The following is a 12,010-nucleotide window of genomic DNA, read 5'->3' as shown; positions in this document are numbered from 1 at the left end:
TTATGCGTCACACTTACACTATCTCATGTAATAGCCACTACTCGCTCTTCCTAAGCCTTGATTCCTTACCTAAACATTGGGGCAAGGGCTGAGCCAGGCTCTACCAAAGGTCCGTGTCAGCTTTAAATTCTATGGGTAAGAAACTGGGTGCATTGTTTGCCATCCAAACTAAAGTCAGCCTTTCTCTTCCAAATATTCTGCCACTGGAATTATCTTCTCATTCTGTTTGCTATTTTAAAGAAAGAATTCTCACTTCTTTCTGAGGTTTTAAATAATACCTATTTTTTAAGCACACATACTAGGCACTTGAATAGATAATTCACTTCATCTACCCAACAATTTTGTGAACTAGACACTTTTGTTACCATTTTACAAATGCAGACACGGAGGCTTAGGGAAAGAAACAATGTGGCCCAAGTTAGAGAGAACAATGTATGCCAGGGGGACATACAACCTGAGCAGCCTAGCTTTGGAGGTCATGTGATGAACCCCTGCACTGAGCTGCCTTTCTCCACTAACTCCTCCACTTGGCCCAAATCTCATGCCCCTCAACATTTACTTTAGCAATTTGCCGAGTGACTAATTTAACAGCTTTATATTCATCATGTTCACTATTCTAGTAAGTGATTCTTTTTAGTTATTGGGAAATAATCCCTGATTATTGTCATATGTCAAATACAAACTACATTATACTATTTCTTTTTTTTTTAATGTTTATTTTTGAGAAAGAGGTGAGGGGAGGAGGGGGAGAGAGACGGGGACAGAGGACCTGAAGCAGGCTCTGTGCTGATAGCAGAGATCCTGTCACCGGGCTCCAATTCCCAAACCCTGAGATCATGACCTGAGCCGAAGGTGAAACTTAACTGTCTGAGCCACCCAGGTGCCCCTATATTATGCTATTTCTTAATGAAGGTAATGCTGGCATATGCAAGTGGAATTGAGACCAAATTAATGAATTAAGACCAAACTTAGGTTAATACCCAGTAAATAAGAAAAATTAATGACAACTTCAGCTCTTGTCAGCTATGCTCCTGGTACCATTGACTAGAGCAATTTGTTTAATTAACCTAAAGTCTTCTTGTTAATTATAGATCATTTACCATGTCTAATAAAAGGTCATGCCTTTGAAATCCCTACATATGTTTAAAATTCCTCAAGCATGTTACAAAAGCATTTCTTCGTAAAGAGACAGACAAAATAAACTTAAGAAGAATGAGGAATAATTTAGCTTAATTTAGGCTAGCAAATAAATAGCATTACTAGACAGGACCCTACGTAATGAAGTTGCTAGTGGTTGTCCCTTCTTTACAAATATCAAGACCTAAATATGTGTATGTAGTATTCATAACATGTATGTGTCCCAAAGTCACAAGGACAGGACACCTAAGACTGAACTGTAGCTGATGTCCAGGGACGTAGGAGTCCTGGTGACAATTAGTAAAGTTGTAAAAGGTTCTACTTAGTTTTAATGTGAAAGATAACCAAAAATTAGCTTAAAGTCTATATTTTTATTTTTAATGACAATAAAGCAAAGTAGTAACAAAAACATGCATCATGACAATGAAACATTAACATACAATCAAAATCTACTGGTAAAGTACCCATTTTTGTTAACTAGTGACCAACATAAGGTTTACAAAAATTGTAAATCTTTCTTAAAACATTTAAATAATTTGTTTTGTAAATATATCCCTATTCATCTAAAGTTAGAGTGTCAAATCACAGTTAGAAAAAATCAAATCATTAAGTTAAAAAATTCTGACACCATGTTTAAAAATAATATTGAAAATATTAAATTTTTATGTAAATTGCTTAATCTCTATTAAAAGCATGACAAGATTGAATGCTTAAGAGCAAAAATCAAAAAGAAAAAATCATGGATCTGTTCACCATATTTTCTGCCCAAACTTGGATTTCATCAAATCTTGCCATTTTAAGAATTTTGTAACTTAACAGTGATTATATCTAGAATTGTATCTAGAATGGCTCATTTCCTTATAGAAAAAGGAACACATAGAAAATTACAACAGTTTACATGAAAAACTGTTAAAATGGCTCACGTATTAGCTGAGAAAAATGATGTAGCACAAAAGTTGAATTTATGCAACATCTAACAATTTGAACTGGGGCCAGCAGACCTGCAAACCCAGTTCTCCGGTTTTAGAGCCAGAATATCAAAAATTGAGTGAAACGCTTTAAAGCCAGAATACTAAATATTGAGTAAAAAGCATTTCAGCCTCTGGAAAAGGAATAATTTTGTATGAAAGGATATTCAAATAGCCCTTCATTGAGCGGCCACAAAGAGCCTTGAAGATTTACATGATTGAGCTGGAATTCAATGCCAAAGACAAGAGGAAGCATTTTTGTTCTGGGATGCACAAAGAGATACCCATAATTAAACATCACTCTTCCCTAGGGCAGCATGTTTTCTTATATTGACAAGCAAAATGAGGTATTTCAAACCATGCATTGCTGGCATACAGTCATCTTTTGCATAGCTATTGTTTTAATGTATTTCTGGCTATTAGGCATTGTCTATTTTTGGTCAGTGAGGCATGCATTTTAAAGAATTCTGGTTTTGCATAAAAGGCTGTAGTTATGTTAGTGGAATTACATTTACACAACAGTATCTTAAGAATAATTATAGCCTTATTTTGGCTAGTCACACACATATTTTATATTTAAAGTAGAGCGGCTATAACTTTCATGTAATTAGTACAATTGAAATTAACTATAAGTGGAAAAAACTTTCAGAAGTACCTTTTTAGATTCAACTATATATGTTCTACTTTGTCTTGTTCAACACAGCTAGTTAAACATACCACACACGGATCCTACTATGTTGGGCATTTGCCAAACAAATCAAGTTTGCTTAACATTCCATCAGTCAAGTCAGAGCCTAATGATAGATTATGTATTCAATAACTCTTTTGTTCTAGATCAAAGAATGCCACATTTTTTTCAGCCTGATCCTACCGCAACTACTAACCTACCAAAAAGCAGCAACTCTTACATTTTACCTTCTGTAAGAGTTTCCTCTCCTTTCTCACCTGCACTCTACTCAAATTCAATCTTTTTTCATTTTCTTAAATTGTAAAGAATGTGTTAAACTTAAATACCAAAAAAAAAAAAATGTTCTTTTGCTTTTGAAAGTGACCGTTTACCTAAGCAGACGTTTTATCTCCTGCTCTCTATTCAAAACATTGCTTATGAAGATTAACTCTGTTTAACAATATGGAGTTATATAATCAAATTTTCTTTTTAAGGTAATTTGCTATTGTCATATAAATCCAGATAAAATTATTTTGATATTACTAGAAACTTAAAAAAGATCTAACTTATCTATCCATCCATATAAAAATCATGTCCTATAAAAATGCCAATTGACTAATGGGAGACCTGAGCTTTGGTTATGGAAGTTAAACTACCATCCATGGGCTTTGTGTCTAGAAGACTCTTCAGACCATTAACCTAATGATACTGGGTTAATGGTAATGGGAAGCATAATTTAATCTAATCAAAAACATTCTAATTCAAGAGAAACTGCGTTTTTACAGCTTTCAAAGTCATCATAGAAAATGTCTTGGGGCGCCTAGATGGCTCAGTCCGTTAAGCATCTGACTCTTGATTTCAGCTCAGGTCATGATCTCAATGTTCATGAGTTCGAGCCCTGCATCAGACTCTGTACTGACAGTGTGCAGCCTGCTTGGGATTCTATCTCCCTCTCTCTCTGCACCCCTTCCCCGCTCGCATGTGCTCTCTCTCCCTCTACCCCTGCCCTTTAAATAAATTAAAAAATAAAATAAAATAAAATTGAATAAAATAAAATATCTTGAAGCCCAGGTGCCTCAAATAACTCCTAACAATTGCATTGCTAGTTTTTTGTTTGCTTTACTAAAATCAGAGGCAATAGGACACATGGATTTTATGTGTCTACCTTGGCAAGTGATAGTTATTTCATTCAGCCAAGTCCTCTCTTCTCAAATCATCTGGATCTACAAACCCCAGATTAATTCCTCTTGAGAACTGGTTTTTTTGCCCCCAAAAGGAAGTATATACACGTCCTAGAGTGGAGAAAGCAGCCACTTCAGTTACCAAGATTTATAATTTTGGAACACCTAGTTTTACTGAGTGTTTCCTCTGTGCTAAGGGCTTCACATAAATAATCTCAATTTTCAGGGCTACTCAACATCATATGAAGCAGATGCCATACCAACCCCATTTCACAGATGAGGAAGTTAAGCTTACATCTCAGCTTAACACGACTTCCTCAGGAAAGCCTCTCCCAACTACATCCCATTTTACTCCAGACTGGATCTAGTTTCTCTGGCATACCCTTGCCCAGTACTCAGCACTTTTCTAAGCTTGCCCCTAGCAAGATTTGCTATTACATATTTATGTGGTCATTTAATTAATGTCTGTCTCTCCCATTTAATTAATGTAAGATCAATGGTTCTCAAACTTTAGTGTGTATCAAAATCACTGGGAGTGCTTCTTAGAAAGTGATCACTGGGTCCCAACCCCAGAAAATCTGACTCAATGAGTCTAAAGAAAGGCCTGGAACTCTGTTGCTGCTACCAGACCCTGGACTGACTCAGAACCAGCAGTTCTCAGCCCTGGATGAACATCAGAATCTCCTGGGGACCTTTAAAAACAATCAATGCCCATACTCTGCCCCCAGAGGTTTTGATTTAATTGGGCTAAGATGGAACCCCAAATGCCTTATCCCAAATATTGTATTCTTTTACTCAAAAATTACTTATCTAAAACTCAAGTTTAACCAAATGTCTTGTAAATTTTTATTTGTTAAATCTGACACCCTTAGTTGTAAGTCCTGTTGTAACATAACAGGTAGTGTATCATTTATTTTATGTACATATATATTATGTACCCATATCATGGGGCCAAATGAGCAGAATTTTTAGACCCAAGAATTTTTTTCTAGTGGATCAGAACATAGAAGTAGTTACCCACACATTGTAAAAGCTTATCTGGAGATCTATCTTTTAAGAATAGGGCAAATTCTCAATGTCAAATAATTTAACATGATGATTAAGTGACTTCCAGTTTCCTTTAAGCCCTGAGGCTGTGAGTCTCATATGAGGCCAGCAGGGTGACAATGGGGCATCCACATCACTGCTCTGACATCAATCAATGAATCACCTGGGCAGAGCTGCTGCTAAGACTTGGCTCAGAGGAGGTGTCCTTTCATATATCAAAAGTAGGTAAAAATTATCTATTTAATAAATACCCCAGAAAAGATAAAACGCTGAACACATGGCTGCCTCTGATAACACAATTCTATCTTTTTCATATCAATGTAGGCAGTCTTGTGCCATTTTCCAATTTCAGAGTAAGATCAGTGATTTCATGTCTTACATAAATGGATATATTAAATTTGCATTTTTGATGCTGAAAAGGGCCTACTTAATTCCAGCTTGGCACGTTTATTGTATAATGGGTAAACTAGGGATTTCCAAATTGAGAATCCTCTGGGATCAGTAATGCTCATGTAGCCTTCTGCCTCCTCATGTAAGTAACCTGCCAGGTCTCTGGCTCAAGGACAAGGACTCCATCTAAGTATTTTAAATATTAAAATACACTCCTTCATGAATACTCATAGAATTCAATCATTTCAACAGTCATTACTATCTTTGTACAATGCTTACTTGCCAAATTTAACACGACACTTTTCACCTAATCCAGGATTTTAAGAACTGTTTATAAAAACAGGTTATGGAGGGGCACCTAGCTGCCCCAGTCAGTAGAGCATGCAACTCTTGATCATAGAGTTGGGAGTTCAAGCCCCACATTGGGGATAGAGTTTATTTAAAAATAAATAATAAAACTTTTTTAAAAAGCCACGTTATTGAATGCATGAACATCAGAGTGGATTCCAATTCCAGCAACACAGAAATTTACATGACAGAACACAGAACACAGAAATTTACATGAGCCCCCAAGACGAAGTATAATAGTTGCAGCAGACGGGAGAGGGGCAGAATGATTGTCACACCAAGCTTATGGTCGGCTGTACATTTACAGGACTTATTTCAATTCACCTAACTACAAGCAAACAACACAAAAATCACTTCAGATTATTTTCTCTGAAATAATAAATGTCTAATACTTTTTAAAAAGGCATTTCAAAAAATAAGACCTATAACTGTTTAATCATGGACAATGATTGGTTTCTTATGTCGGGATCACTTACCAAATCCAAAAGCATTGGAACCTCCAATGCTCTGAGAAGCCTGAACACTTGTAGATGTGTATAGTCCTGTCACCAGCAAGCCATCAAAGAAGGTGCTTGTTGAAATTGTCACTGAAATACAGGGAGGGAAAAAAAAGAAACCTCAATTAATACAATCAGGAGAATGAGATAACATTTCTGAAGTGTTAAACATTGTCAAAACAACTTTTACTCATTATTAAAAAATCATTTTTATACAACTGGTAGTCAGTATTTTCTTTGTATTAGGAATTAGAGAGGAGCAAAAAGCAGCTCCGAATGCCAATGTCTATAATTGCTGGTCCTAAATTTAGTACATTAGTTCTATCTTTCTGCATTCATTTACACGTTCCCCAGCTATATGCAAAATCATCTGAAAATAATGTAGAATATATTGAATAGCTAGTCTCCCCCACCTCCACCACCACCCCTGAAGGCAGTCAAAGGCATTGCTGGAGTTTTGGCATTGTGATTAAACATTTTTTTTTAACTATTCCATACTGTGGGAAACAATCTTAGATTGGCTGAAAGAACAGTAAGATGCACTGTTTTTCTTATTGTGCATCTACATATCATAGATGAATCCCCTGAAGTTTTTCAACAAAAGCAGACTAATTTGCATGAAGACAGTTAGCTCTTTTCCTTTTGAGAACAAAAAAGGGAGACCACTGCACATTTTAAGTTTTAGAACAAAGACTACAAGAGGAATCCGAATGGTTTCATAACCAGAAAATCAGGATGTTCCTGGGAAGAAGAGGGTCAAATTAAATGCATCCTGATGCTACTCAGGTTTGGCTTCTTAAAATTTTATCTTGCTTATTACCACCCTAAAAAATGATCATAATTTCCTCCTTGACATAATATTTTCTCCTGCATTGGTTTTACAAGATTAAGATGATGCCATTTGTAGGAAGCATCCAGGAAAAAGTGATATTATTTTGGTGTGCACAGTACAAGGCTATCATCATGGTTGGTGGCAGTAAGGAGAATGGCCAGAATCACATTAACTTTGATGAGAATGTTTAAATTAAACTCCAGGAAATCCAGTGAATAGAGCTGAATGGTCTGAAACAACCACATTATAAACATAAAACAAGACGCATAGATCAACAGAACAGCCTGACATCATGCTACCCCCAAAATGGCATTGGATATTGGAGTAAATCACCTTCACATCCTTTAATAATAGCTAATATTTTGACTGCTGGCATGTAAACCACTCAGCTGGGCATTGAGTTAAACAGTTAACGTGTATTATCTCATTTCATCATCAAAAAATTTCTATAAAAAGGGTACTGTTATTATTCCCAGGATACACATGAGGAATTTGTGGCACAGAACAATTAAGAACCTTGTTCAGGACCATCTGATATCATCTAAAAATGTCTGATGTTGTTTACCTGGCATCTCTCTTGTTTTCTCTCTATCCTGTACATCTCCCCCTCCCCAGATCCCACAGAAGCAAAATGACATGGCTGAACCCTTGTTTAATAACTTATTCCCCGGATTATTCACATGCATGAGGAGTATTTGAAAAAAAGTAAAAGCTGCAGGACTCAATATCACTGTTTTGGGGGGGAAGAGGGCCAAGGAGGGCCAGGAGGTGACCTCTATGGTATAATGGATGGAGCCCTAGGCTAGGTAAGGGATGGGATTTGGGTGCTGGGTACTCATCTGTTACCACCTGTTCTTGAACAAAACCACTTCCTCTCTTGGAATCTCAATTTCCTCATTTATAGAATCACACCTCAATCATCAGCCTCCTGTTTTGCCTATTCCAGATTCCCATAGTTCATTCTACCAGTGCCTCTACTTTTGGTTCAGTGAGTTATCTTGACTAAGGTAAAAAAGTGCTTAAACTGCTTCTGCACCCTTATCCAGTAGGGTTTAGAATTAAGTTGCTTGCTGTTAAATTGACTATGCTGACCAATGGACTCAATGCAGTGTCCCAGGCTGTCCTTCCCAGCAAATCAGACCCAAACTGCAGTATCTCACTGTGGACCTGTGGGATCCTGCTTCTATCCACTTCCTCTCAATCCATTCCCCTTTTGTTCAGCAAGACAGCAGCAATCATGTTAATGCACAAATACAGCCCCTGTGGACTCCTGTTCATTCCTTTATGCTTCTACTCTGGTTCTTACTTCTAAGATTCTAAAAAACCTAAGAGTTTTATGGGTTAGGGAGTGAGGCCACCTCGAATTCGAATCTCACCTCTCTCTCTCTCTCTCTTTACCTCTGATCAGTGTGTGACCTTGCAATGAGCCTCGGGTGCCTCATTTACAAAAGGAATAATACTACCCAATGCACTATAAGAATGAAAAGAAATGTATCTTCAATCTATCAGTGTACCTATCTCTTTAACAAACAACCATGCACACAGTAACTCACCAGTAAAAGTTAGCTCCATTTTCCTGTCCTCTTTCACATCCTGAAGCCCTGCCTTGTTCTTCCCTTCCAGAGAACTGGAGTCCCATACAGACCTCCTCACATCTGCTGAGGACACAGCCAACCACTGGACTGCCCACATCTGAGTCCTCCTGACTGCTACGATTCTCCACCTACCTCTCCATGCATTATTTCATTTCCAACCACGGTCCATACTAAGTCTCAGCTGTGAGCTCAGTGGACCCAAGATAAGTGGCCTCCCCAGCTTATTATTAATTTGCCGTCTCTTCTAAAAGATATTCTGCTGAGTTTTAATTTAAAATAGAGGCTAAACACTTGGAGAAAGGGCTGAAAAGAGAAGGGCTTGAAGAAGGGCTGAAAAGAAGAGAACCATGTGTGACAGCTCTTGGGTCTTTCCTCTACTACCCCCAGCTACTCAGTTCTGGTCTCAAACTACATACCCCCCCAGCAAAACAAAAGCCCTGCTATGTCTATTATGACAATTGATAAATTCAACTTGTTGATAGCCTACACATATCTAGTGATGATTCAATATATTAGACATGTGCACTTAGGAAGCTGCCTGCACGGCCTGTGACACATTTGGGCACTGAGCACAACCAAGGTCTGCTGTGCCCCTTAGATGTCCACGTAGGCTGCTAATCCCTTGCCAGGTCTCAGCTCTCATCTGCCACAAAGTGCCTCCCCAGCCCTAGAGGATGATGCAAATTCTGATCTTAACTCCTCCACACACCATAATACCTGCTTCAGATCAATTCTCTTCTTTACATAGATTCCTGGTGCTGACACAGCAAGGTCTAGTGAAAACATCCCAGGAATGAAAGGATTGATATTTAATTACCAATAATAATTTGCTATGTCAGATGAGGCAAGCTTTTCTCTCTGCTTGGTTCTATTCCTAGTAGTAGTGACATGAATACCTATTACTCGGTAACCTCATGGCTAGATGGACCTATCATTTCTAAACACAGAGCATCTTAGAAATCAAAGTGGAATTACTGAGAAAAACACTTTTTACTCTTAGAGTCTCTTGGCTTTAAATACCATCCATAAACTGACCACTCCCAAATTTCTATCTCCTGTCCAGATCTCTACATACCTCTTCATATATACTCCAGGTATATATACACTTGCTGCTCAACATCCCCACTTGGATGTTCAAGAGAGGTTTCAACCTCAACTTAACCAAAACTGAATGCCCACCCCATCCCTCAAACCTGCTTCTCCTATAGCCTTCATGAACTCAGTTGATGGCAGCACCATCCTTCCTGCTGAGCCAACTTTGGAATCACCATCTCCCATCCTCTACATTAGTCCATCATACACTGGATTCATGTCATTCCTCTGCTTACAACTTTCTAGCTAACTCAATGTCAAAGTCTTCACAGCGGCCTACAAAATCCTATGTGACCTGCCCCTATTCCTTCTCTGTCCTTACCTCCTTCTGCTTTCCTCCTAGCTTACCCCATTCCAGGTACACCAGCCTCCTCGTTGTTGCTCAGACATGTCAAGCCTTTGTACCACTGCCTTCCTCTGCCTAGGATTCTCTTCCTTCAGAGTATCAGGTACTTATCACCTTCTGGCACATTCTACTGATACACTGACTCACAATTGTCTTTGTTTATTATGTTTATTGTAGGTCTTATCCTGCAGAATGTGAATTCCATCAGGGCAGATACCTTAAGTGTTTTGTTCAGTAGTACATCTCAAGCATCTGGAATAATTTCTGACACTTTTAGGTGTCATATTTATTGGAATATTTATTATATGTGATAATAATATTATATGTATTAATGAATAACTCATTCATACAAAAGTGGTGCAAAGTTGTCTAATCTCCAACTTATTCCCAAAGGAAAAGTATGTTGTGAATCCTAGACTTTATATGTCAAATGAATCCCACTTGGAAAAGTCACATGGGAAAAAAAAGAAAATTTGACTATTTACATATTGAAAATATCTTCCAGAGTGCAAAATGATCAATGCAGGGACCAACAGACCAATCGAAGACATTTGTTTTTTTAAAAAAGGCAGATCAACTTAGGTACACATACATTCTGACAGGCTATATGTTTACACAAATCATCTAAAGAAAAAGCTCCCTATTAAAAACTAACTGAATGAATATAGGGGCGCCTGGGTGGCTCAGTCGGTTAGACATCCGACTTCGGCTCAGGTCATGATCTCCCAGCTTGTGAGTTCGAGCCCCACGTCGGGCTCTGTGCTGACAGCTCGGAGCCTGGAGCCTGTTTCAGATTCTGTGTCTCCCTCTCTCTCTGGCCCTCCCCCGTTCATGCTCTGTCTCTGTCTCAAAAATAAATAAATGTTAAAAAAATTTTTTAAACTAACTGATCTATTTCTCTATTTGCTAGAGTTGGGAGTTTAAAGTTATTTTGAAGGGAAAAAAATGATATTTGCATTTGGAAAGCTGCTACTGTCTGGACAAGCATTCCTTCTTCTTTAAACATGTGTAATGCATGATCCATATGTAAACTGGTAATCAGTCTCTTTTTTTAAGAAAAAAGGAAATGTTGCCCAGACTCATACAGCCTGTAAGACACAGTTCTGATCACTAGGTTCCCTTTTACTCAAGAAGACAATGGGCCCAAATTCTGCATTTAAAACAAAATGTGACACAGTTTGGATTCTCCGATAGCTTGCAGGAAACTTCAGGATGTCTGCAGCCTGCATGTTTTTACCGATTAGAGCACCATCAGTAAACATATGAACAATCTGAGCGAGATGCTGCAAACTTTATACCAAGGCACTCCAACTTGGAAACTTTGGCAGGAATACACATCTCTCTGTCCTTCCCTTTCCTTTTCATCAAATGCTTCCACTTATCTCTACTTGCAGCCTCTGGTGAGTCTGTCAGAGTTTCCCAAACAAACAAACAAAAACCTTACAGAAACAAATAATTGTTCCAGGCATCAAGGCTGCTCTGGCCAGCTGTCCTTACCTGGGTAATCTCGCATCATCAGTCACTGACAGTTTGTTTTCATCTGGGGCCTCTTCCTCACCTTACCCTCTGGTATCTTTCTGATTCCTTCCTATCAAGCTTTATCTGACCAACAATGTGCACTAGTTCTTACCTGTCCTAGTGCCCAGATTTGATTTCATTTCTCTAATTCCACTGGGACTCACCCTTCAAGCACTATCTGACCTTCTCAAGTCTTAGCTCATCAGTTATGTCCACAAACTGCTGCCATCTAGGCAACTGAAATAATCTTTCTGAAAGCAGAAGAGTGATTTATGATAAAATCTTTTTAATGTTTATTTATTTTTGAGAGAGAGAGAGAGAGAGAGAGAGCATGAGCAGGGGGAGAGGCAGAGAGAGAGGGAGGCACAGAATCTGAAGCAGGCTCCAGGCTC

The 12,010-nt window shown here is 38.2% G+C and overlaps 1 protein-coding gene across 1 annotated transcript in view; it reads right to left on the bottom strand.

The window, feature by feature from the left end:
- Nucleotides 1-12,010, bottom strand: part of RELN (reelin) — a 532,400-nt gene that overhangs the window by 449,422 nt on the left and 70,968 nt on the right. Inside the window, exon 2 of the mRNA XM_042915885.1 lies at nt 6,215-6,325. Coding sequence (XP_042771819.1) covers nt 6,215-6,325 — 111 coding nt within the window. The remainder of the gene's footprint in view (nt 1-6,214; nt 6,326-12,010) is intronic.

This window comes from Panthera leo, chromosome A2, assembly GCF_018350215.1.
Source record: "Panthera leo isolate Ple1 chromosome A2, P.leo_Ple1_pat1.1, whole genome shotgun sequence".
NCBI classification, from domain to species: Eukaryota; Metazoa; Chordata; class Mammalia; order Carnivora; family Felidae; genus Panthera; species Panthera leo.
The sequence above is the reverse complement of the archived record's forward strand: the minus strand, read 5'-3'. Positions and strand labels throughout refer to the sequence as shown.